This window comes from Thalassophryne amazonica, chromosome 15, assembly GCF_902500255.1.
Source record: "Thalassophryne amazonica chromosome 15, fThaAma1.1, whole genome shotgun sequence".
NCBI classification, from domain to species: domain Eukaryota; kingdom Metazoa; phylum Chordata; class Actinopteri; order Batrachoidiformes; family Batrachoididae; genus Thalassophryne; species Thalassophryne amazonica.
In genome coordinates, this window is record NC_047117.1 from 82,354,165 (window position 1) to 82,380,388 (window position 26,224).

General features: G+C 40.6%; 1 protein-coding gene across 2 annotated transcripts in view; it reads left to right on the forward strand.

Moving 5' to 3' along the window:
- The first annotated feature begins 505 nt into the window (after nt 1–505).
- Nucleotides 506–26,224, forward strand: part of scrn2 (secernin 2) — a 31,674-nt gene continuing 5,955 nt past the window's right edge. Inside the window, exons 1-6 of one of the 2 annotated variants that reach the window (XM_034188433.1) lie at nt 506–540; nt 11,335–11,497; nt 12,973–13,154; nt 17,869–18,068; nt 18,417–18,632; nt 20,843–21,008. In XM_034188433.1, coding sequence (XP_034044324.1) covers nt 11,336–11,497; nt 12,973–13,154; nt 17,869–18,068; nt 18,417–18,632; nt 20,843–21,008 — 926 coding nt within the window. In that variant the 5' untranslated portion in view covers nt 506–540; nt 11,335. Of the gene's footprint in view, nt 541–8,530; nt 8,681–11,334; nt 11,498–12,972; nt 13,155–17,868; nt 18,069–18,416; nt 18,633–20,842; nt 21,009–26,224 lie in introns of those variants that run through there. The other variant, XM_034188432.1, reaches the window with a different exon arrangement.

Below are 26,224 nucleotides of genomic sequence, written 5' to 3' on the forward strand. Positions count from 1 at the left end.
AAGACATGCAGGTTAGTTGAATTGGAAACTTTATAATTGCCCAGGCCTCCCTTGCAAAAGAGGTCTCGATCTCAATGGGACTAACCTGGTTAAATTAAAATAAATAAATAAAAAATGAATGGAAAATGTTTCGTCATACAAAGTGCTATGACATCAACCCTATTTCACAGTAATGCTAAATTGACTGATTGGCATAAAAACAAAATCTGGTGCACCACTGAATATACTCGTAATGCACAATATAATCGTGTTTAATTTAATTTTTTCTATATCTACATGTAGATGAAGTTTAGCCAGTCACCTTCCACCTGCACAGAAAATTCTCTCTATGCCCCTGAACTTGTCAAAGGACAGGTAATACCTAAATCAAACATCTTTATGACTACTTGATTTTTGTCTGTTATAAATAAGTTTTGATCACCTGCACCCGCTGCAGTTTCACAGTCTGATTTTCACTCATCGTTGCCTGTCCTTGTCTTGTGTGTTCACAGTGCACGTGTGTGCGAGGTTTTCACCAGGGTGTGTCTGCCTCTGGCTCAGGTGAGTGTTTACGTCTCACGGTGCATTGATACTGTTTGTGCATTAGGCCAGACAGGATGTGCGGTGGTTGTCAGCACACTCCAGCAGATGAAAGGCCGTCGGAGAGGGTGTGGAAGTGGCAGAAGGCGGTTCAGGTACAATACCGTCTTCTCGGAAAGAATTTGATCGGGTTGCCTTCAGGAGTCATGCCTAAAGGTACACCACTCAGTGACCTGATGACTTTCAAAATAACTCAACACTTCTTATGAGTCTGTGCTGAAGTCCAGGTGTTCAAGATCATTGTGGAAACATGAGAACGTTCCGAGCAGCAGGTTTATCATCTGCATTCTTTAATCTGTGTATGAACTTCTGTTGGGCATCTTCCATAATACAGAAATTGCATCACCAGAATGAGTCACACCCAGTAGTTTCCACAATGTCACTATTGACATGGACAGTGACGTAGAGTGCTCAGTGGCATGATAAGCTTTTGCTTTAGACATGACAGCTGTCATACCATGCATGATAGTGTGTGCTCCTGCAATCCTGTCAGGCAGGTTTCCATCATTAGTCTGAATTAACAGCAACCAAATTACTAGTGATTAGACTGCACAAAAGGGGTATCGTCCAAATTTAATCCTTGCTGCAACTCTTCTATTCAATTAATGCACACAGTGTTACTTTCAGATGTATATGTTGTAACGCTGTCAACTTTGCCCTTGTAGTCTGCTGTAAAGGGGTACGAATGTGGCTGCTCACAAGGTTGTGCCCTCATCTGTGACCCTTCAGAGCTTTACAGTGATAGAGAGAAAAATATAACACAATGCTAAAATACCCTCGGCCGTATGAGCATTGTCTTTTTTATAATTTGCAGTTGTTTAATTGGTGTTCCAGTGCAAAGTGTATACACATATATATAGTTATTCACATTAATCATTAAGATCCTATTGTCTTATTTACAATTTGTATAGGCTCAAATGTTCAATAAAGCCCCTCTATCTAAAAATCAATCAATCAGTTATAAAAAACATTTATGTTTATGAGCTTTTGACAAGCACGGAAGTTAGCTTTGAGTTAGCGGAAGTTAGCGTGCATGCTGACTGCGAAATGTCATTTAAGTGACTCCAGAGGTGTTATAAGGTTACAAAAACAGCATTTTCAGTTTTACAGTTGTTTAGTTCTCGCTAGCTTTTATATAATATATGGCAAAGAGGTTATATTTACACACAAACAAAACGGAGTTTGCAGCTAGCTATCAGCCTGTGATGTCACCATGCTAACGCCCGCTAAATGTCCTGTAAATGACTTCAGAGGTGTTACTAGGTTCCAAAAACAACGTTTTTGGTTTCAGAAGTGTTTATTTCACACTAGCTTTTACAGAATATATGAGAAACATGTTATATAAACGCATAAATGAAGCTTTTTTTAGAGAGAGACCTGCCACTGATGTCACGGTGCCGCTCTACTCTGATTGGCTGTCACCTCCGCCACTTAAAAAAAAAAGGAACAGATTGACACAGAATGTGACTTTTTAACCTGTTAAACTACCTCTTAAAATAGGTCAAGGTTAGCCATCTTTGAACTTGTCGAAGGTCCATGTCCCAAGAATGTTCCCTGTGAATTTGAAGACTCTGGCAGTAATAGGACTGGATTTATGGTGAGCACAGACAGACGGACTGATGGATGGATAGACAGATGCAAAGTCTTTGCACTACCCGAAGGCCATATTTGATGGCCTCGAGTGAAAATGTGTAAGGCTATGTTTTACAATATAGAGCACCTGAAATGTTCCCGTGTGTGCACAAGATACATTTTGTTCATTGTTTATTAACTGAGGGTAGCATGGTGGCCAACTGGTCAGTATATTTGTTTCTAAAAAGTTTCTGATTCAAGACCACCCATTCTCCATGCACCAGGATGGATATCTGCCATAACCTTTGTGCCATATCAGCATGCAGGTCCACAGCAGATCTGCTGTGATGATCCCGAGCATTAAAGGGAAAATATGAAAGAACTTACACTTCATTGTTGATTAATTAGTTCCAACAATTCATTAGTTCATGCATGTGCCAAGTTGAGTGCTTGAGATTGACACTAATGGACATTGCTATTATGCATGTATGTGGATGATGGCAACCATGGAAATGCATTTACTGCTGAGAGTGATATGTGCATGCAGATAAAGGAATGCATGTCTTAACTGTATGTGTGGCCAACAATTTTAATTATTTGTCATGCATACAAATTAATACAGCCGTGAGAAGGGATAATAATGCACACAGAAGCATTTCCATTACTATAGTGTTGTTTGTTTGTTTGTTTTTTTCTCTGTATGGCTCCTCTGGGGCTCTGTAGGTGTGGAAACCTTCATGTGGAAGTTCTGCCCTTTTGGCTGCTCTTGTTTTGGGTTTCAACATTGAAAATATGCATCACCACTTATTTGTCATTTGAGTTGTACTTTGGTGTTCCTCTTATTTATAAATCTAGGTTTAGTTTATTAGCTGTTAGGGGTCACAAATATAACTTGTTTGAACATCTGATTATTTGCTCTGCCCACGATGCTACGTATTGCCAAGGTCAGAAGAATAAAAATCAGCCATATTACTTTGTCACTGTAAATAGGCCCCCTGGCCCATACTCTGAATTCTTAGATGAATTTGGTGCATTCATCTCTAACTTGTCGACTAGTGCAGATAACATTCTGATTATTAGTGACTTTAACGTTCATATAAATAAGCCTTCTGATCCCCTCTGCAGATCATTTATGGAAATTGTGGATGCATTAGGATTTCAGCAATGCATTCAGGATTCAATGGACATTAGTGGAAATACCCTGGATTGGGTTTTCGCAGATTATATTGCTGTCACAAATATAGACATCATACGTCTTCCATCGGTGGCCTCTGATCACTCACTTATTGGGTTTACAGTTTCACTGCAGTGTTTACCGGAACAGCAGTCTTATTTATCACTGTGACGACGCATCAGCTCCTCAACCACAACTGAGCTTGAAGCTAGACTGCCTGATACCTTAGCTTCACATTTGGAAAATATCCAATCAGTAGACAGTCTTGTTGATAGTTTAAACTCAGCACTCAAAACTACACTTGACATGATTGCGCCACCTTTATTAAAACCACACACCCCCAAAACACAGTCACCTTGGTTCAATGATTATCTGCGTGACCTCAAGCATAAGGCTAGAGGTCTAGAATAGAAATGGCGTAGTTCAAAATTAGACGTATTCCACCTCGCGTGGCGTGATGCCATGTTAGACTATAAGCATGCACTACTGGCTACAAAGCAGACCTATTACTCTGATTTGATAAACAAAAACAAGCATAACTCAAAGTTCTTGTTTGACACAGTGGCAACACTTATTCATGGACAACCACCTGTAAGTCGCTCTCCTTTTACAGCACAAGATTTCTTGGATTGCGTTTCACACAAGTAAGATCTAACCATACCAACCCCCAGAGCAAGCACACAGGTGACAGTGGTAAAGAAAAACTCTTTCTGAGGAAGAAACTGAAAGCAGACCAGACTCAAAGGGGTGACCCACTGCTTGGGCCATGTTACCGACACAAATTACTAAACAATTCACAAAACAAATATACAGGAAATGTTGCCGGTGCACAGGACAGGAGGGTTTCAGAAAAGGACACCACACCCATCTCTGGATGGAGCCGCACCTCAAACAGAGAGAAAGAGAGAAAAAACAGAATCACGCATCAGAAAGACAACAAATACAATATAATTTGTCAGCATTAAGCAATAAGAAGAACAAAAGAAATATTAAGGTGATCGCCAGCTACGAACCCTAAGCTTCAATAAAAGACCCAGAATTTCAATAAAGTTGAGGCCGCGGTCCGCTCCGTTTCCTAATAAAGTGAATTTAAAAGAGTAAAAAGGATAGTAACATACTATGCCAGTATGCTAGCCATACAAAAGGTAAAATAAGTGTGTCTTAAGTCTGGACTTGAAAGTATCTACAGAATCTGACTGTTTTATTGACACAGGGAGATCATTCCACAGAACAGGAGCATGATAAGAGAAAGCTCTGTGACCCACAGACTTTATATTTACCCTAAGGACACAAAGTAGTCCTGCACCCTGAGAATGCAAAGCCTGGGCCGGTACGTAGGGTTTAATTAGGTCAGCTAGGTAGGGAGGTGCCAGTCCTTGAACAATTTTATAGGTTAGTAGCAGAACTTTAAAATCTGATCTCACAGGGACAAGAAGCCAGTGAAGAGATACCAAAATGGGTGTAATGTGGTCAAACTTTCTGCTTTGTTTTTTTTCCCTCTCTCTCTGTTTGGTGCGGCTCCATCCAGAGATGGGTGTGGTGTCAGTTTCTGCAACCCTCCTGTCCTGTGCACCGGCAAAATTTCCTGTATATTCGTTTTGTAAGTTGTGTCGGTAGCATGGCCAAAGCAGAGGGTCACCCCTTTGAGTCTGGTCTGCTTGATGTTTCATCCTCAAATCATCAGAGGGAGTTTTTCCTTACCACTGTTGCTCTGGGGGTTGGTAAGGTTAAATCTTACTTGTGTGAAGTGCCTTGAGGCAACTTTGTTGTGATTTGGTGCTATATAAATGAAAATAAATTGAAATTGTACAAATTATTTCTTTTGAAAAATATAATGGATTTTGGCTGTGGGTGAATGTGTCATTGTGTCAGTATCATGTATGTGTGTGGACACGTGCGCCTGTATACCCCGAGTGCCTCTTTTCATGTAATAACATGTATCTAACACAGAGCAATACACCTTATGATGTAATATGGGAAATATGGCAGCAGTTGCATTGCAGACGTTTTCAACAAACTTGAACTGCTACAGTAGGATCTCATCTCAGCACCATACAGCAATCACACACCGGAGCTCCCACTGGAGAACTTGTTCATCGTGCAACCTTTGTCTTTTGTATGACAAGTTCTCATGGTGGAGTGGCACAGAGAAAATTCTGCAAAAGCAAGATGTGAAATTTCAGCTGCAGTTTTGCAAAAGGCACATGGAAGATTGAGCTTTGATTTGTCTGTTTTCTTGAGTAAAAATCCTTCTGTCCACTCCTCTGAAGCCATGACCGTGGTGCAACATAGTAAAAAAAAAAAAAAAAAAAAATCCAATTGCAGCTACACACACACACACACACACACACACACACACACAAACTGATGCATTGATGAACTCAGTTCAGTTATGAGCAGGATTTCCTTCTGTAGCTCCAATTCAAATAAAGCACATCCATGCAAAATAACTGAATTTAATTTAGTTCGGACTACATATATTTATTAGATTGAAATCCTGCACATAATTGAATTTAATTCATCCAATGAGTCATTTGTTTGTCTGATACACTGAAAAAACTAACTAATTTGCCCTCTTGACGTATCCCATAATCCCTTGTGTGCCAGAGAGTCACTGCAGTCAAAATACAGGCTCGAGTGTATTTGTCCTTAATGCTCATTATTCAAAAAAGAGCATTAAGGACAATTTATAATGCAGGTTATCGAGACCACACCAACCCACTGTTCATTAAAGCTCAAATATTAAAACTTAATGATATGATATATATACGAGGGCTGTCAATAAAGTATAGGTCCTTTTTATTTTTTTCAAAAACTATATGGATTTCATTCATATGTTTTTACGTCAGACATGCTTGAACCCTCGTGCGCATGCATGAGTTTTTCCACGCCTGCGGTGACGTCATTCGCCTGTGAGCACGCCTTGTGGGAGGAGTCATCCAGTCCCTTGTCGGAATTCCTTTGTCTGAGAAGTTGATGAGAGACTGGCGCTTTGTTTGATCAAAATTTTTTCTAAACCTGTGAGGCACATCGAAGTGGACACGGTTCGAAAAATTAAGCTGGTTTTCGGTGAAAATTTTAACGGCTGATGAGAGATTTTGAGGTGATACTGTCGCTTTAAGGACTTCCCACGGAGCGAGACGTCGCACAGCGCTCCCAGGCGCCGTCGTCAGCCTGTTTCAAGCTGAAAACCTCCACATTTCAGGCTCTATTGATCCAGGACGTCGTGAGAGAACAGAGAAGTTTCAGAAGAAGTCGGTTTCAGCATTTTATCCGGATATTCCGTTAAAGGAGATTTTTTTTAATGAAAGACGTGCGGACGGGTCCGCGCGTCGGGACGCAGCCGGCGCGGTGCGGCGGCACAGGAAAAACACCTCCGTGTTGATAACCATTTGTAAAATCCAGTTGGCTTTTGATGGCTTTCAGTGGAGTGAGTATATGAGAAATTGTTTAACAGCTGGACATGTTCCAACTTGTCCTTAAGGCTTCCAACGGAGGTGTTTTTCCTGTGGCGGAAATGGGATTTGAGTTTGTGTTGTTAAATGTGTTTGCAGCATGGCCCAAGCAGAGGGTCACCCCTTAGAGTCTGGTCTGCTTGAGGTTTCTTCCTCAATACATCAGAGGAAGTTTTTCCTTACCACTGTCTCCTGTGTGCTTGCTCTGGGGGTTGGTAATGTGTATGTATGTATATTATGGGGTGGGCGTTTATAAGCTTTGCTTCTGCTCACCCCCTTTTTGGTCACACATGTCACTGTGGAATTGTCTTGTATATCAGTTTTTGTTATTGATGAGTTGTGTGCCAAATACATAAGTTTAAGTTCAAGTTTAAGTTTAAGTTCACATATAGAGAATCCACATGATGACAATTGTAAATAATATTATACTACAAAAATGTAATTTTTTTACGCATTTCATCATGTTAATAAGAGACTGCTGCATGATACCCTGAAAACTTGCTAAAACAATTATAACAAATAATCAGTGTCTGCTACGTTTGCGTGGAATTTAATAAACGCAAACTGAATTTCAGACATATTATATATATTAGTCTGGAACAAAGAGGACAAACAGTGTGTAAGAACAATAATCAAGACGTTCAAACTTCACTTTCCTTCAGAACAACATGATCAGGAAGCGAACATAGCTCACAGCAGCTCCCATTGAAAATAACAGAGAGGCAGCCTGTGATTCTTGCATGTTTACATAAAATAAACGCAATAACAACGTCTATAAACCCAGAGAATATATTCAAATCAAATCAATTTTATTTATGTAGCGCCAAATCACAACAAACAGTTGCCCCAAGGCGCTTTATATTGTAAGGCAAAGCCATACAATAATTACGGAAAAACCCCAACGGTCAAAATGAACCCCTGTGAGCAAGCACTTGGTGACAGTGGGAAGGAAAAACTCCCTTTTTAACAGGAAGAAACCTCTAGCAGAACCAGGCTCAGGGAGGGGCAGTTTTCTGCTGGGACTGGTTGGGGCTGAGGGAGAGAACCAGGAAAAAGACATGCTATGGAGTGGAGCAGAGATCAATCACTAATGATTAAATGCAGAGTGGTGCATATAGAGCAAAAAGAGAAAGAAACACTCAGTGCATCATGGGAACCCCCCAGCAGTCTAAGTCTATAGCAGCATTCATGAGAGTTTTAGGCACAATATAAAAATAGTTTTATGTTGCGATGTTAATGGTGTTGTCCATGTGCAGTGGTTAAAGTGCAGCGTGATCAGAGCGTCTCAATGCAGTTCTCAATGTTACCTCTCCGAGGTTTTGCGGGATTTGAAACGTCAATAGGGCGAGTTGGATTGGATTTCCATCTAATAAATATGTGTAGTCCCAACTAAATTAGATTACTTTGTCTTCCATGAATGTGCTTTATTTGAGTTGGGGCTACATATATTTATTAGATAGAAATCCTGCTCATAATTGAACTGAGTTCATCGTCATTTTTTGTGTGTGTTGCTCCTGAGTGCTCACTGATTTTTTATTTTTTATTTTAATAACTACTCCAGGCAGAATTACCAGAGTATTTTAGTGTTTGTGCACAGAGGCAAAAATGGCAAATAAACAAATAAAAGTGCGTCACTGTCCAAATACTTATGGACCTGACTCTATTGAAAAACATAAGCTTAAATAAAGGGTCTGAGCAGGCGAGTGGTGTAATTAACGCTGGCTGCGGGTTTTGAGCCGAACAGGAGGTAGACTAATGATGAAGCTGAGACGGTGAGCTGTGCTTGTGGCCAGACGAGGCGAGACCTTTAAATACAGACCTTTGGATTTCTGGGTCACGTGACTGTGGCTCTACAACCTGCCTCTTCGCGGCCGGCTGTCCCTCCTCAGCACTGACAAAGGTAAAAAAATAAAAATAAATAAATAAAAATTAACAACAAATAAAACAAAATAACACATTCATTCACGTCGTAGCACTAGTTTAAACCCCGCTATCCCCCCCGATATGCAATATTTTATCAGCCGTGCGGCGCCGTAATCGTCACTCCGGCCTGAACCGGTTCATAAATCAAACGCTGCTCCGACGGAAACAAAACGTGAACGTGCGTTCAGCGCGGTTTTAACCATGTTATGTTCACATTGAACGCGAAACTGTCGCAAATAGCGATGAGGTGTGATTTTTCGAGTAAAGTGGCGGCGGGATTTGTGGAGATTAGAGTGTTTCCTATAATCCCCGTGTGAGAGTCAGGGCTGGGCAGCGCGCGCGCGCACGCGCGGCTCCATCTGACTTCAGGGTGGAGAAATGATCCAGACGGTTCCTTCATTCGGACTCCACATGCTTATTATGGTCACAGGGCGTCTTTAGGTGCCCGATCACAAGGCTTCGAAATGTTTACTCAAAGTTTGGCTGAATTCGGAGACATCATCAATATTCATTCTTCCTATGGAGCCAGCCAAGGTTTTAAAGGGGACTTAATGTGCACCAATAGACCTCTCTCTACCCCCCACTTAACCCTCTGGGGTCCGAGGGCATTTTTTGGACAGTTCACTAGCCTGGCATAAATGTTTTATTATTGCTGTCAACAGCTTTCCTTGCATCCCACAATCAAGTTTTATGTCTCTTTTTTTTCAGGACAACCTGTGCTTTCAGAATATATGCTTTTGTTGTGTTTTATAAGTGTAATAAAGGTTTACAGTCAAAAATAAGGAAGGAAAAAGTAAAGCAGAAAATAATTTTCCACACAGTTATTCAAAACACACAGCAAACTATAATAAACAACTGTTTTGACACTTTATAAAGGTAATTTGAGGTCTTTTGTGAAAGACTGTACAACAAAAAGGTTCAAACAAACAAAAATGCACATTTTGAACAATATATACAAAATGGTCTATGTGTTTTTTTTTCTTCATGGTAAAAGCAAACAGAGTTATCCAGTAACATTCACATGCAAACTAGTGGAGCAATCCTGATAGTTACACACTTTTTGTTTGAGCACGTGAGATTGTCATCAGAGGCTCCATCTGTTTTCAGTGATCGCTGTGCGTAATGGCGCAGGGCGCATTTGGAACCCAATAGTATGTACTCATTGGAGCACCCAGGGGGCTATTCAAACGGGCCAACTAGTAACATATCACTCCTGAAAATGATCTTTGGCTTTTCATGTGAGGTGAATCTGCTCTATGATTGGATTTTGGAAAACCATGTGATGGTGAACCAATTCCGATTGGACACTCACATTGCGCAAGTCATCACACAGCTTCTGTGAGGAGTACAAAAATGGTCCATGGCTGGCTCGAAAGTCTGCGGAGTTAACTTTTCAGCAAAAAAAAAAAAGTAAGTTTCTATCTCATATCATTAAAAAGTTATTTATAATTTAGCAAAGCTTGGTCTTAGCCATCATATACGACGGCGTCGGCCCCAGAGGGTTAAAGAGCATATCTCAGTCTAGTCAACACTATTTTAAAAAAAAAATCTATACCAGATGATAAATCATTTCTTCCAAGTCTTTAACTTGTGCAGGCCCTGATATAGCTGATTAAAAATAAAATTAGACAGAATGTGTATGAAAAATGAAAGTCAGATCCACAGCCATTTTGAAGCAGAACTGTGACGTAACCTTGGGGGGCAACTTTTAGCTGCCTGAAGGTCAGTACCAAGTGGCAACACTCAAGCCTGTATTTTGGCCCTAAAGCAGGTGTGGGCAATCATGTGCCATGAAGGGCCGAGACACTGCAGGTTTTCCTTACTACCAATCAGCAGGTGATTTCATTAATGAGCAAGTGTCTCAGCAGGTGATTTCATTGACAATCAGGTGTTTATGTTCAAGGGAGAAGCTAATCAGCAATCCACCTGCTGAGATGATTTGTTGCAAGGAAAACCTGTAGTGTCTCGGCCCTCGCTGCCCACCCCTGCCCTAAAGCGATGTCAAGGACTAGGATGACCTCAGTTCCAGATTTGTATATTCAGTGTCTGTGCAACCCCTATCAAGGAGAGTGGTTCCAGGGCCACGGCTGTGCGTCGAGGCGAGGCTCACCAGATCTGGTGGGCCACCACATTGCCCAGCTATGCCAGCACTCCTATTTAAAATAATATATAAAAGAATAACTGCAAATTATTATGCGAATTAAGATGCTAATATGGCCCAATATAGATGGTTCACTGGTCCATCAATCAGAAGATTGCCAAAGATGAATATGCAGTGTGTTACAGCGTTTACTGATGGATAATTTGGAGACCAACTCAGTCACTATCTCTAATAAGCCCATGCTAATCTCTGGGACCTTCTCTGCAGTTCTCCCACTCCGTGACTGATGCAAAGATAGTTTAACATCACATGTAATTGATGGACTGATGGGGCTTCACTTTATCAACAGTGACATGGTCCAATATTATACTCTTGAAGATGACATACTGCCTGTAAGGCAGCAAGAGGAGATTTGCAGGTGATGTCACAGTGCTGGTAATACAGGTGTATGTGATGGACAGCGGCTGAGAGAGAGCTCAGTAATGTTACTGTGTTTTCTCCAAGAGACACATTAATTGTTTGTCTTGCAGGATGGCAGAGGCTCCCGTGTCATGTGACTGTTTTGTGTCTTTGCCCCCCGGCTCTCGTGATGACCACGTAATCTTTGGGAAGAACTCAGATCGTCCCCGGGATGAGGTCCAGGAGGTGGTCTACTGTCCTGAAGCATCTCACCCTGCAGGTTACATGCTGGAGGTAAACCCACTGTGGACTCCAACAGGCTGTTTAAACAAGATGGAACTCTCCTGCTATAACAAATGTTTAGACTTGAAATGAAGGCTGAACACGCCCCCATCTCAGTTACCAAACAAGCTAAAGCTAACAGGCTAACCATTGTTTGGGTGTCAGTACCCTTTTTATGCAGATATTTAATCACCACACGAGCTTCTTTTGTGTCCATTTTTGGATCTTCACTAGATCTGAAGACTTTCAAAGAGCCTCACCTAAAAATAAATAAAGACAGACGCATGAATGTTAGTGCATAACCATACAAGGCATAATAGTTTACAACTGCATCATAGATTTGGAGATGCTGCCCTGCCTTCTAGGTGAGGCCAAGAACTTTCAATCTACCCTCGTATTTCATATTGTTTAAAAAAATCTGTATTATGATGAATTGTATGAAAATTAAAAGATTCCTATTAAACAGGTTATTGGAAGAGACCCGGAAAATATTAAACAGAACATTTAGAATATTTGAAACAGCAAATCCTCAGTAGTCCACGTCCTGAACACAGTTTATTTGATCTTGAACTCACTGGAAATATAAGATTGTATTCAGCTTATGTATTTACTGAAACATTGTACAAATAGTGGGAAATTTGTTATTGTTAGCAAAAACAGATTTTAGCTAGGTCTCCTCAGTGTTGTCAAGTTAAACTAAGTCAAAAGGAACACTGACAGCTTGAATTTCACAGTAAAAGTATTTGTTGGGATGCTGGTGTTAAACATTTTATTGTGAAATGGTGCAAGCAACATGACCTATCTGATGTGGTTTAACTTTGCTACCAGTGACATCAGCGAGGTACGCCATCTTGGAAGGACAAATGTTGCCATGTTAATCAAAATAAAGCTTTCAGAATAAAGATTTTGAAAATTAATTCCCAAAATACATCATTGTGCTATGCGCAAGGTATATCTGAAAGCTGAGGCAGATCTGACAAATAGAGTGATGTGCGACCCACATACTCACAGTCACACAGATGCTTCTTGCTTTATAGATAGATTGGAGGGTGGCATGGTGGCTTAGTGGTTGGCACTGTTGCCTCACAGTGAGAAGGTCCCAGCTTCTCTTCCGCCCTGGTCCTTTCTGTGTGGCGTTTGCATGTTCTTCCTGGGATTGCATGGATTAACACTGACAGAGTACATATGGTCCCACTCTGGGACCATATGTACTCTGTCAGTGTTAATTTAACACTGATTTTACTGTGTACAGAATAATGAGAAGCATACAGTATTTTCGAGTGGAGCGGTTGTTTGAAGTTGGGTTTGCAGCAGGAATATAATGCAAGTAAAGATTTAAATTTCACCATGATAATTATTGAAGATTTATGTCAGTGGACATTATGATGGAACTTGTGTGTTTAAAGCATTTATTTTAATAAGTGTAATTACATAATTCGTTCACATGTGCCCTATTTTATTTCCCATCACGCACTTCTCATCATCAGTGCACATACATCCAGATTCCCCAGGTGATGCATACACATGCCGTCATCCTCAGTAAGCCTGCTTGGATGTGGGGAGCTGAAATGGGAGCCAACGACCAGGGAGTCTGCATCGGGAACGAAGCAGTCTGGACCAGAGAGCCGGTCGCACCTGAAGAAGCTCTGCTTGGAATGGACCTGGTCCGGTGAGCACCAAACACATTTTAACCCCCCTCAAAAAACCAAAAAAGTTTGTTTGTTGTGTCTCTACTGGAAGTGGTGCTGGAACGCCTTCAGCCTTTCGTCAGAAGGGTGTGTCGGTCGTCACAAGTATGAGAGGTGTAGTAAAAGCTGCCGCTCAGCTGCAGCACCCGTTTGTTTGTTTCTGTATCTCAAACTAACATGACAATCTGGTTGCTGGCCAAACTATTAGGTGATTTTTTTTTTTTTTCCTTTTGTCTTCACAGCACATTGCAGTGGTGTGTTTGATATCACTGACAAACTCAACCAGTACTGTTGGTTTGTGTTGGAAAAAGAAACATGACTAATGAAACTAAAGGACTACAGTAACGATTGCTGCAGTTGTTTATCAATCGTTTGGTGGAACAATACTTGGCAGTAGTTTTTGTTTTTGTCACCACATTACAAAAAGCACTTGACAGTGTTTTTACAAATCTCATTTTAAATGTTAAATCATTTTTATGCTTGACAGATCTCTATTAATTTACTATAATGCATCGCACCCTGCATTTGCAGTCACTGACATCTTTAGTTGTTCTTCTTTAATCGTGTTAATTACTCTTTACAGTGGTGGACATTGGTGTGGGTAGCAACCACCCCCTGTCTCGATGCTGAGCAAAGGTGTAATAAAATATTGGAAATTTGTTGCATAAACAAAGGCTGTTTGACAAAGCTGCTGCATGCAAAATTTCCAATGTTTAAATTATGTATGTGATATGTGATGGCGAGGAATCAATATTCAGCTTCTGAGTTGGCTGTTGAAACACCTGTAATTGCTTCTGGAATCACAGAGGACGATTTCGCTAGAGCTTTTCTCTCTCTCTCTCTCTCTCTCTCTCTCTCTCTCTCTCTCTCTCTCTCTCTCTCTCTCTCTCTCTCTCGTGTGCTTCATGAGGTGGAGAATGTATTTGGAACTGATCTAAAATGTAATTATTTGTAATGGCTTGGTAAAACAGGTGCATGCTCGTTCCTTCTTATGAGCAGCTGTAAAAGTATGTTTACGAGTAAATAATCATTCAGATGAGCTGCACTGTGATGTGGTGCTCTGATGCAATGACGCAGTCATGCGCAGTGTTTTTTAATTGTTTGCTCAATGTTCATATATGTGGCTCATTATTTGAATAATCACTGAAATTTGTAATAATGAGCCCATACGGGGCTCCTTATTCATGGCTTTATTATTTGGTGGGACCAGGGCATTACTCCTCAGAAGCCTCTGTCTGTTATTCACTGTGCAGAAGTGCCACTCGGGGGTGCTGCTTCACTGAACTACAGTTAACAGGAAAACCAGCAGGAGACATTATATAATAATCCTACAACCCCTGGCAATAATTATGGAATCACCGGCCTCAGAGGATGTTCATTCAGTTGTTTAATTTTGTAGAAAAAAAGCAGATCACAGACATGACACAAAACTAAAGTCATTTCAAATGGCAACTTTCTGGCTTTAAGAAACACTATAAGAAATCAAGAAAAAAAAATTGTGGCAGTCAGTAACGGTTACTTTTTTAGACCAAGCAGAGGGAAAAAAAAAATATGGACTCACTCAATCTGAGGAATAAATTATGGAATCACCCTGTAAATTTTCATCCCCAAAACTAACACCTGCATCAAATCAGATCTGCACGTTAGTCTGCATCTAAAAAGGAGTGATCACACCTTGGAGAGCTGTTGAATCATGGCTCCAACACGAGAGATGTCAATTGAAACAAAGGAGAGGATTATCAAACTCTTAAAAGAGGGTAAGTCATCACGCAATGTTGCAAAAGATGTTGGTTGTTCACAGTCAGCTGTGTCTAAAACTCTGGACCAAATACAAACACATGGGAAGGTTGTTAAAGACAAACATACTGGTAGACCAAGGAAGACATCAAAGCGTCAAGACAGAAAACAAAACAGAAAGCAATATGTCTCAAAAATCGAAAATGCACAACAAAACAAATGAGGAACAAATGGGAGGAAACTGGAGTCAACGTCTGTGACCGAACTGTAAGAAACCGCCTAAAGGAAATGGGATTTACATACAGAAAAGCTAAACGAAAGCCATCATTAACACCTAAACAGAAAAAAAAAACAAGGTTACAATGGGCTAAGGAAAAACAATCGTGGACTGTGGATGACTGGATGAACGTCATATTCAGTGATGAATCTTGAATCTGCATTGGGCAAGGTGATGATGCTGGAACTTTTGTTTGGTGCCGTTCCAATGAGATTTATAAAGATGACTGCCTGAAGAGAACATGTAAATTTCCACAGTCATTGATGATATGGGGCTGCATGTCAGGTAAAGGCACTGGGGAGATGGCTGTCATTACATCATCAATAAATGCACAAGTTTACGTTGATATTTTGGACACTTTTCTTATCCCATCAATTGAAAGGATGTTTTGGGAATGATGAAATCATTTTTCAAGATGATAATGCATCTTGCCATAGAGCAAAAACTGTGAAAAACATTCCTTCCAAAAGACACATAGGGTCAATGTCATGGCCTGCAAATAGGTCCGGATCTTAATCCAATTGAAAATCTTTGGTGGAAGTTGAAGAAAATGGTCCATGACAAGGCTCCAACCTGCAAAGCTGTCTGGCAACAGCAATCAGAGAAAGTTGGAGCCAGATTGATGAAGAGTACTGTTTGTCACTCATTAAGTCCATGCCTCAGAGACTGCAAGCTGTTATAAAAGCCAGAGGTGGTGCAACAAAATACTAGTGATGTGTTGGAGCGTTCTTTTGTTTTTCATGATTCCAAAATTTTTCTTCAAAATTAAGTGATTCCATATTTTTTTCCCTCTGCTTGGTCTAAAAAAGTAACCGTTACTGACTGCCACAATTTTTTTTTTCCTGATTTCTTATAGTGTTTCTTAAAGCCAGAAAGTTGCCATTTGAAATGACTTTTAGTTTGTGTCATGTCTGTGATCTGCTTTTTTTCTACAAAATTAACAACTGAATGAACATCCTCCGAGGCCGGTGATTCCATAATTTTTGCCAGGGGTTGTACATGCATAGCATGGGGGCAGAGTTTCCTCACACAGCATTGGTTTGTGAAGCTCTTTAACAAAGATGCATTGCTTTAGGAAACTGTTTCAAACCTGCTTACAAAAAAGAAAACCAAACAAACAAGTAACCAAACCAGCCCCAGAACCAAATACTTAAAAACTAATTTTCCTTCAAAACATGAGGGGTAGCACAGTGGCTTAGTGGTTAGTACTGCTGGTGCATAGGGAGAATGTCCAGGGTTCGAATGTGGCCTGGTCCTTTCTGTGTGGTGTTTTTGTGTTCTCCCTGTGTTTGCATGGGTTTTCTCCATTTGTTCTGACAGTTTGTCTGCCTGTGTGCGTTGGCTCTTCTATAGATTAGTGTCCTGTCCAAGGTGTACTCTGCTCTTTGTCCAGTGATTGCTAAGATGTGTTCATGCCCCCTGTGACCCAAACTGCAATAAGCGGGTTCAGAATAATGAATGTTAAACATTAATGACACAGTTACTTCTGAAAAGTATGCCGTTAGAAAATCTTTGAAGCATGACATGAACCAAATGCTTTAGATAATGACTCGCTGTTTTCAAACGGTCTAAACAATGAAATGATTGCTTCAGAATCGTACCGAATGATTTGGAATTCTCAAATGAAGCAGTTTCTTGAGAAATGATTTCAATGTACTTGAAACACTATAACAGAAATGTCTATTGGACATCTTGAATCATCTTGAATTGGCACATGTTTTATAATGAATGCTCCAGATGTACAAGGAGAATGACCATGAGTAGTTTTAAATCCAGGACCTTTTGACTGTGAGGGAAGAGTACCAACCACTGTATAGGTGCACTGACATGTGCATGACTTTGATTCACGCACTTGCACGACCTGTGTCGTGCAGGAGAGTAAACTCAGCTTTAATTGGTGTAGACTGAACGTGAGAGAGGCGCCGCTGCATGCAGTTGCGCAAAGAGAATTTTGAAATGTTCAGAGAATCCATCACACATGAGTGTCCTGCTACGTGGCACGATCTAATTGCCAACACAACGTGCAGCTCGTCAAGTGGAGTAAAGGAGTGAACAGTGAGTGGTTGCATCAGCACATCGCATCAGAGCGCAGCTTGTCTGAAGGATTATAACAAGATGTTAAATCTGTCATAAACATACTTTAACAGCTGCAGCCAAGAAGGAAAGAAAATGCAACTGTTTTACCAAGCCATGACAATGTAAGCATGACAAATAATTACCTTTTTAGATGGCTCCAAATGCTTTCTCCAGCTCATTTAGAGCATGCACGCGAACAGTGCTGCTGGAGCTCTGTGATTCAGGAAGCAATTAGAGCCGTTTTCAACAGACAACTTGCAGAGAAAAAGATTAATCTGCTACGAAATAGTTATTTTCTATACGCAGCTTCCAGCATTGAGTGCGTGGCAGGCGATGGAACAAAGCACGGCATCCACCTGGGAACACAGCGGGTGGGATCATCACGACGAAGTTCGTGCAAGTGCGTGAATCAAAATCAGTGCACCTTATCTCTGTGCATATTAACAGCAACAACATTAATAATAATAATGAAGCACAACAGGAAAGTAATGACATGTCGTCAGGTTGTTGGTGGAGAGTCAGTGGTGAAACACGCGACCTTCAGTTCTGGATGTATTTTTGTTTTAGATGTGTTGAGAATTGTGGCGTGTGTTTGTGTTTGTCAGTCTGGGCTTAGAGCGTGGCAACAGCGCCTGGGCAGCGCTCTCGGTGATCACTGACCTCCTGGAGCAGCACGGCCAGGGGGGGCAGTGCAGAGAGGATCCTGCGCCGTTAAGCTACCACAACACCTTCCTGCTGGTGGACCGCAACGAGGCCTGGGTGCTGGAAACCGTCGGGAGACTGTGGGTGGCACAGAAGATCACAGGTGCAGACGATGGCTTGAAATTTCAGAGGGTTTGAGTCAGAGTAGGAATCCGTTGGAGGGATTGATGACAACTGTGAGTAATGGGTTAAAGTTTTCAGTTATGTTGCTCTTTTCATTACGTCTCAGTCGTGCACATCCAACCCGGCTTGCATCTTATTGTATAATCCAGAATGCGTCTGATTGCAGTGTTGTCAGAAGTGCTACAAGATTAAGTGTTGCCTTCAGAGACGAGCGCAGCAGCGGTTTTTTGTTTAATTAGAGTTGATTTATCGATCTCGCCCAGCAGACAATGTAGGCAAAGAATCCAAATCTGTTTCCAAAGGCTAACAAGCTCCCTGCTCCTTTCAGAGGGTGTGAAGAACATCTCCAACCAGCTGACCATCAGCACGGAGATCTCTGCAGAGCACCCGGAGCTGCGGAGCGTAGCCCGGGCTCAAGGCTGGTGGGACGGCGAAGGCGAGTTCAGTTTCTCTCAGGTGTTCGGTGCTGAGAACCCACCTGCCAGGATGGAGCTGGCCATACATCGCTACAAGGGAGGCACAGAGCTACTCCAGCAACATCATGGTCAGAGCTTCACAGCAGCTCAGTGCATGAACGCATAACTGAACAGCCTTTCAAACTTTACTTTTTATTCTTCTCTGGCAACACTGATTTTAAGCCATTTCAATTACTTACATGCAACAGCCTCAAACATTGCACCTGACCTTTTCTCATTTCTCACTGCAAGATGCATTCAGTGAATGGTTTAATAATGGCTAAACATTAACAGGGGAGATTTATTATGCATTCCGTTATGGACAGATCTCAGAAGCTCACTAAAAGCTTGCTACAATAACTTGCATCATTTATGACCTGTTCCTGTTTGAGCTAATGACGATGGAGAATATGCACACCTGTAGGCAGGCCTGTTATTTTTATCGAGTTAGGTTGTGATAAAGGTGATGTAGTCAGATCATTTTGACTAATCCAAACCATTTTATGCTGAAAATAAATTTTGCAGCTTTTAAAATATAAAGAGATCTTTACATTAACTGTGTACATTTCCAAACTGAGCTCCTGCTATGGAATTCTGACTGGAAGGCATTTATTTGTTTATTTTTGAAACGTGCTACTGCTCCATGCAACGAGACGCAAAATGAATTTGTTTGGCTCATTAATCATTTATAATGCAAACACCTAGCAAGCAGAAGCCATCATTGGTGAGTTAAATTTGCAATGAAATTAAACGTTTAAAAACTTGGCACATTATTGATTAGTACAAACGCTATGTTAGCTTGCAGAAGTTAATGAGCAAAGTAATGTAATTTTAACAGGCACAAAATGCAAATGCTTCTTTTGGACACAGAACAGATAATTTATATGTGAAGTACACATTTGAAAACTCTTTTGTAAAACATTTGAGTTAGATAATAGACTTACCATTTCTGTTCTTGTTGTATCACACGGTAAAAACAAGTGTTGCTCCAAGTAGTATAAAAAGTCATATTCTCTCTTTATATTCCGTGTGGTCTTTCAGTTGGAGAGCATGATTTATTAAATATACTTGTTATTTTTGCTTATAAAGAACTTCTTCTCTTTCTCCTTCTCCTGCTCATCCCAGTCTGTCATGCATGAAAATTCAGTAAGGTATATCTTATATATTATATTTCAATTCTAAGGTGGAACTATGCTAGTATATAAAGGTATATCTAAATATCTAAAAAGGAAGAGTAAAATAGGAGAGTAGAAAAGAGTAGAGTAGAGCCACTTAGGTGCCTGGTCTTGAGAACCAGGGATGGTAGGTTGAAAAGCTTTTTTATCCCATGGGAACTCTACCTACCCACCCAAGCGGCTCAAGAAAAATGTATATATAATATAATAAGTAATAAGACATAAGAAAGATAAGACATCACAGGAGAAGATTGTAGTATAGGTAATTTAGTATGTAGACTAGTAGTAAAATTAAATATAGTTAGTAGGCTAAGCTATAAATCTGGTATTTTATTGTAGAAACAGAAGCTATGAAGGTATTGGTATCTATCTAAAGTAACTCTTTTAGCATATTAAAGGAAAACAAAAGGTATAATCATTATGCTATCCAATGGAAACCTAAGAACTAAGGTACTACGTATATGTTGATATCTTTAAAAGAACACATAAACTGATGAATCATTAAAAATTTACACCATGTAAAATAAAATTGTAAATGAAAATAAGCTAATTATAGTAGAGGAGCTAAATTAGCCGTTAATAAGCCATCCGTACCCAGCAAGCTAACACAGTAAACAAAGACGGTAATTAGTGTATAAAGTATAATTGCGTAGTTAAACCTACAGTAATGGTATTAACAAATACATATAAAATAAATGTGGACAAAAGTATGAATTAATGTATGTAGACTGTGTCATCTTGTGGTTATAGATGATAATGCAGTATTTTTTTCCATACTGTATGTCAATTCAGAATATATGTCGCAGGACCTCCCAAACTAGTAAAATAAATAAATAAAACTGTGACTTATATTTTAAAAAATTCAATAATCCCAGTCTATAATATCATAAAGTGCAAAAGATAGAAATAAAAAGAAAACTGGCCTGCTTTGTTAAAGGGATCTGATTTTTGCAAAATCTGATTTTATCAACATTTCACAGTTAAACAGCAGTGGAAACACATCCACATTGCTGTTCAACCCTCTGTGACATGTCCACATAGATGGTAGGAGGGAGATGGAGAGGCATCCACTCTCTAAGATTGTGTCTGAATTTTTTATTTTTTTTAATTTCCTTTGATCTCAGGCTCAGTGACTGCAGAGGTGATGATGTCCATTCTGAGGGACAAGTCCAGTAGGATCTGCATGGATTCTGAGGAGTTTTGCACCACAGGCAGCATGGTGTCTGTCCTTCCCAGAGACACCAGCCTGCCCTGTGTTCACTTTTTCACCGCCACCCCAGATCCTTCAAGGTTTGTAACTCAATGCAAAAAAAGATCTCTGTATTTGTACTGCATGGACACTACAAAGCTCCAATATTTAAAACTTTGAACATGCACCAGGACAAGCAAGCATCTTAATGATACACGCAAAGTGGAATAACATCGCTAAATCATATTAGCTTTAAAGTTAAACAGCTTTATGGACTTTGTGCTCATAGAAACCTGCACAGTGACTAAGAGTCCAATAGGTGGCAACATGCTGTGCTGGAAAATGAAGCCACTGGAAATGTGCTAAACTAATTCCTTGAGTGGCCACTTGAGGCTGGCCTCTGAAGCAAGGCACTCCCATAGACCCCCATGTTAAAATCCACAACTTTACAACAGAAATAAACATGTTTCCAGCATGACAGAAAATGGTCTCTGCAGCTAGTTGACCCGTTCACGACAAGTACAGTGGGTGATCTTTTTTTTTTCATTTGTTTATTTTTGAAATAACAAGCTATTTTAAGAGATTATAGAGGTGTGTGGTTACTTTGAGTGCGTGTATTAAAAATTATCGCCTGTGTCTCTTGGTGAGAAATGTCAGGGCATAGCAAGCAGAGGTCACTGCTAGCTGCTGTAGACTCGACTATGTTTGTCTTTTATGTTCATCTTATTGCAAATATCTGCAATAATATGGCTTGCTGTGCTGTGATAAACTGGCGTCCTGTCTAGGGTCTACCCCACCTCACGCCCTATGACTGCTGGCATAGGCTCCAGACCAGTGGTGGGCACAGATAACCAAAGAATTAACTTCGATAACAGATAATCAGATAACTGAAAAGTTATCTTCGATAAAGATAAAACAATAAACCACCCAAAAATGTATTGGAAGTTACAGATAACCGATAACAGATAAATTCCAATATTATCTCTGGCACATTTACTACCACTAGTAAAACAAATTTAATAGCTTCTAGTAATATTAAAAGTAACAACAGACCCAAACAATGAGACCAAACTTTTTTCTTTAAACATTCTGCCCCTGCTGGAAGCCCTTGCTTACTACAGCGCTCCCAGCACAGAGGCACCCCGAGAGCAGCCTTAAAGCCAGCTCTCTATCAATTACAATGCTCCGGTCAGGTGGAGGTCTTGAAAAATAAAGTCATGCTGAGTTATGGTTTTGATTTATAAATAACATTAATACCGATAGAATAACTCCATTAATGTCAATTATGTCATTTGTGCAAAGTTAAAATATAACATATATCTTTTAATGTTGAATAATGCACTAATTCTGAGGTTTTGTAACAAACAGACAGATCGCAAAGGATTCTGGGTAAAAGTGCCTCTGCTAAACACTGATTGGTTCAGTCATTCATTATGTAAACCAACACGTTAATGTGACGTCTGTCATGTGTTGGTGCTTAAAGATAAATGTGCTTTTGTAAAATATTCCATTTTTTTATTTGTAAAAACAGGCATTTTTACGGAGCCCTGCAAGCGTCATTGCAAAATGTTTTGCATGTGGAGAGAATGTGTGCACATTTTATGATGTTGTAAAACGTGCTTTACACTGTGTAAGATGACTTTTCATGCAGGAATTTTTTGGACCGAGTTTCAGGTTAATCGTGCGTCCTGTAGCGTGTAGTGTACGTGGAGTATCAAGCTGCAGTCAACATCTGACGACCACCTCGTGATTGCCGATCATACGGTCGAATGAGAATCAAACCTGTTTGATATTATTGTGGTCGGCCGTCGTGAGGGTTTCCTGCTGCTGAAAGCTACAAGCATCCAAACGCTTGCACTGTGCCTGTGCAAAGACTGCAGAGCTGGCTTGTAATGTTATTATTATTATTATTTTACTGTTGTTTTGTTTTGTTTTTAAACTTCATTTGTAAAAAAAAAAAAGAAAGAAAAGTCATTTGCAAAGCCAAAAAGTTGATTTGACAATCATCTGATATAACCAGGGTCAAAATAAATAGAACACTGCCATCTACTGGTTCCCAGACACTTAGTACTTAGGGCGAATACTGCCATGAACACTACTGGCCAGTAGATGGCAGTAGAGGCCTTGAAAACAAAATTCCAGATAATCCCTGTCTGCTACATTTAAAATGCGTGGAATATAACAAACGCAAATATAAAACCATCTATAAACGCAGAGAATATATTCAAGAGAGTTTTAGGCACTAGAGTTTAATGCTGTTGTCCGTGGAGCCTGAACAGAGTGTCTGAAATGCATTTGTCCTGTCGTGACGTACTGAGATTACATCATCGTACCCATAATGCACTGCGGGGCAGAGCATGTGCTCACAAAACCTTAAAAATTAGCACATTACTTTAAAACTAAAACATATATCTGATATTTTCACTTTCTAAAACTTCAGACATGACAGGAATTTTAAATAACTTGTCCAAAATTAGTTTGGTTAAAATTTGAACCATAAGTTAAAAATGTATGCCTCTGGATGACTTAGGTGATGTTGCCAGCATATTGGTATGGTGTTAAAGTAGAGAAGCTTGAATCTTCGACTGGACTGGGTTGCTTGACGCGAGGACGTTTCGCTTCAAATCGCAGAAGCTTCCTCAGCTAAAATTCTTGCTCTGGAAGTCTGACTTCTGTCTGACTCTTGTAGAGAAGAATAAAACAGAAGCCAACAAAAGCTGGAGTTTTAAACCTAACCAGACCCCTCCTACTGAGAGGCAGACTGCTATAGGCTAGTGACTAAACAATAGCCCTAATTAGCAACTATTGTGCTGCAGTTAGCACACCTAATGGCAGGACAGCTGTCCCTCTAATGATGGGATGAATGCCTTTCTGATGGCTCCCTTGATGACGTGAATGACTCATTACCATGAACAAAAGACTGAAACTCCTTTGACCTGAGAACCCCATTGTAAACAGGGGATAAAGTGTGTCTCAGACCCCCTCCCCGGTTAAGGCTGGGTTTCAAACGTTTCACAAAGAATGCCTCCTTGACCCCTCTCTCAAACCATTTCTTCTCTCTGGCTAATATTTTAACTTCCTTGTCCTCAAACGTGTGGTTAGTGTCTTTAAGGTGGTGGTGAACCGCAGACTGAGGTCCACTGGCGCCCTCTCTGCGGTGCTGGTATAGCCTTTTGTGTAAAGGTTGCTTCGTTTCACCTATGTAGTGTTCGTTACAGTTTTCCTGACATCTGATAGAATACACTACATTGCTCTGTTTGTAACTAGGGACCCTGTCCTTAGGGTGAACTAATTTCTGTCTCAAGGTGTTAACCGGTTTAAAGTAAACTGGGATTTTGTGCTGTCTGAAGATCCTCTGTAGTTTTTTCCCCTACTCCTGCTAAATAAGGGAGAGACACTCCTCTTCTTCTTGTCTCCGTCTCCTGTCTATCTGGTCTCTTTGTTTTCTGGGACTTCTGCACTTTGTCCAGGGACCATCGTGGGTACCCACATACTGTGAGGGCTTTCTGGACACGTTGTTGTTCTTTAGCCCTTCCCTCTGCAGTTATGGGCACCTGTAGGGCTCTGTGTTGAAGCGTCCTGATCACCCTGAGCTTGTGTTCAAGGGGGTGGTTTGAGCCGAAGAGCAGATATTGGTCAGTGTGAGTTGGTTTTCTGTAAACCCGTCTGGAGCTGCCTGTTCTCTTCAATCGTAACATCACAGTCCAGGAAGGCTAAATGGTTGTTTCTGGCATCCTCACGTGTGAACTTGATATTGGCGTCCACCGAGTTGATGTGTTCTGTAAAGTCCTCTGAACCAGTGACTGGGAGAGATGCCTGTGAAAGACGTCAAGGCTGTCTTCTCCACTCGCTCCATGTACAGATTGGCCACAATGGGGGATACCGGAGACCCCATCGCACAACCATGAATCTGCCTGTAGTAATTCCCCCTAAACAGGAAATACGTGGTGTTGAGACAGATCTCCAAGAGTTGGCAGATGTGGTCTGGTGTGAGTTTCGGCCTTTCAAGTAGAGACACATCCTTCAGCAGTCTCTGCCTCACAGCTGAGTCGGCCTCAGCAGTGGGGATGCAGGTGAACAACGATGTCACATCAAATGACACCATAGTTTCATCTGCCTCCAGCTGTAGGTCCTTGATCTTGTTCACAAAATCTTGTGTGTTCTCCACATGGTGGTCTGAGTTACCCACTAGACTGGGGAGGGGGTCAGAGACACACTTTATCCCCTGTTTACAATGGGGTACTCAGGTCAAAGGAGTTTCAGTCTTTTGTTCATGGTAATGAGTCATTCACGTCATCAAGGGAGCCATCAGAAAGGCATCCATCCCATCATTAGAGGGACAGCTGTCCTGCCATTAGGTGTGCTAACTACAGCACAATAGTTGCTAATTAGAGCTATTGTTTAGTCACTAGCCTATAGCAGTCTGCCTCTCAGTAGGAGGGGTCTAGTTAGGTTTAAAACTCCAGCTTTTGTTGGCTTCTGTTTTATTCTTCTCTACAGAAGTCAGACTACCAGAGCAAGAATTTTAGCTGAGGAAGCTTCTGCGATTTGAAGCGAAACGTCCTCGCATCAAGCAACCCAGTCCAGTCGAAGATTCAAGCTTCTCTACTATGGAAACCACCTGGACAACTGAGAGCCTACACAGAAACGTATGGTGTTAAAGGAAACGTTTTTTTTTTTTTTTTTGGCTGTTTCTCCTTTGTCTGCAGAGGATTGAGATGCTTTTCATACAAGCAGCTCTCTTCTGTTTGCAGAGGTTGTTACTGTGTGTCTGTTACAAAACTTTTAACAGGTGGGTGCTGAACTGTATTTAAATTTTAAAAATGCTTGTCGCTGTTCAGATTTGTTTACTTTGTTTATCGGTTTAAAAGTTATTGGACAAAAATTAATCGGAAGATAATTGATCCGATAATGGTTTTTAAAGTTATCTAAAAAGATAATCCGATAATGAAAACATTATCTTCGATAATTATCTGTTATCGGATTATCGGAAGTGTGCCCACCACTGCTCCAGACCCCCCGACCCTTAATTGGAGTCAGTGGGTATAGAGAATGAATGATTTAATATGGCTTGCTGTGCAGTTAATAGTACTAACCGACCATTGAAGAAGCTTGTGCTTCTGTGTTTCTGTTGAGTGAAATTTTAGTATTGTTTAATTTGTATGTTAACAACAGGTTAGCTCTAATTAGCAGGTAGCTTGGTGACCTTAGCTCCACTGATGGCAGAACAGTTACTGAACCAGTATACCAGTCAGAGGTTTTAATACTTTCACCCAAGCCACCCTTTATAAAAACCACCACCCAGTCCAACAATATC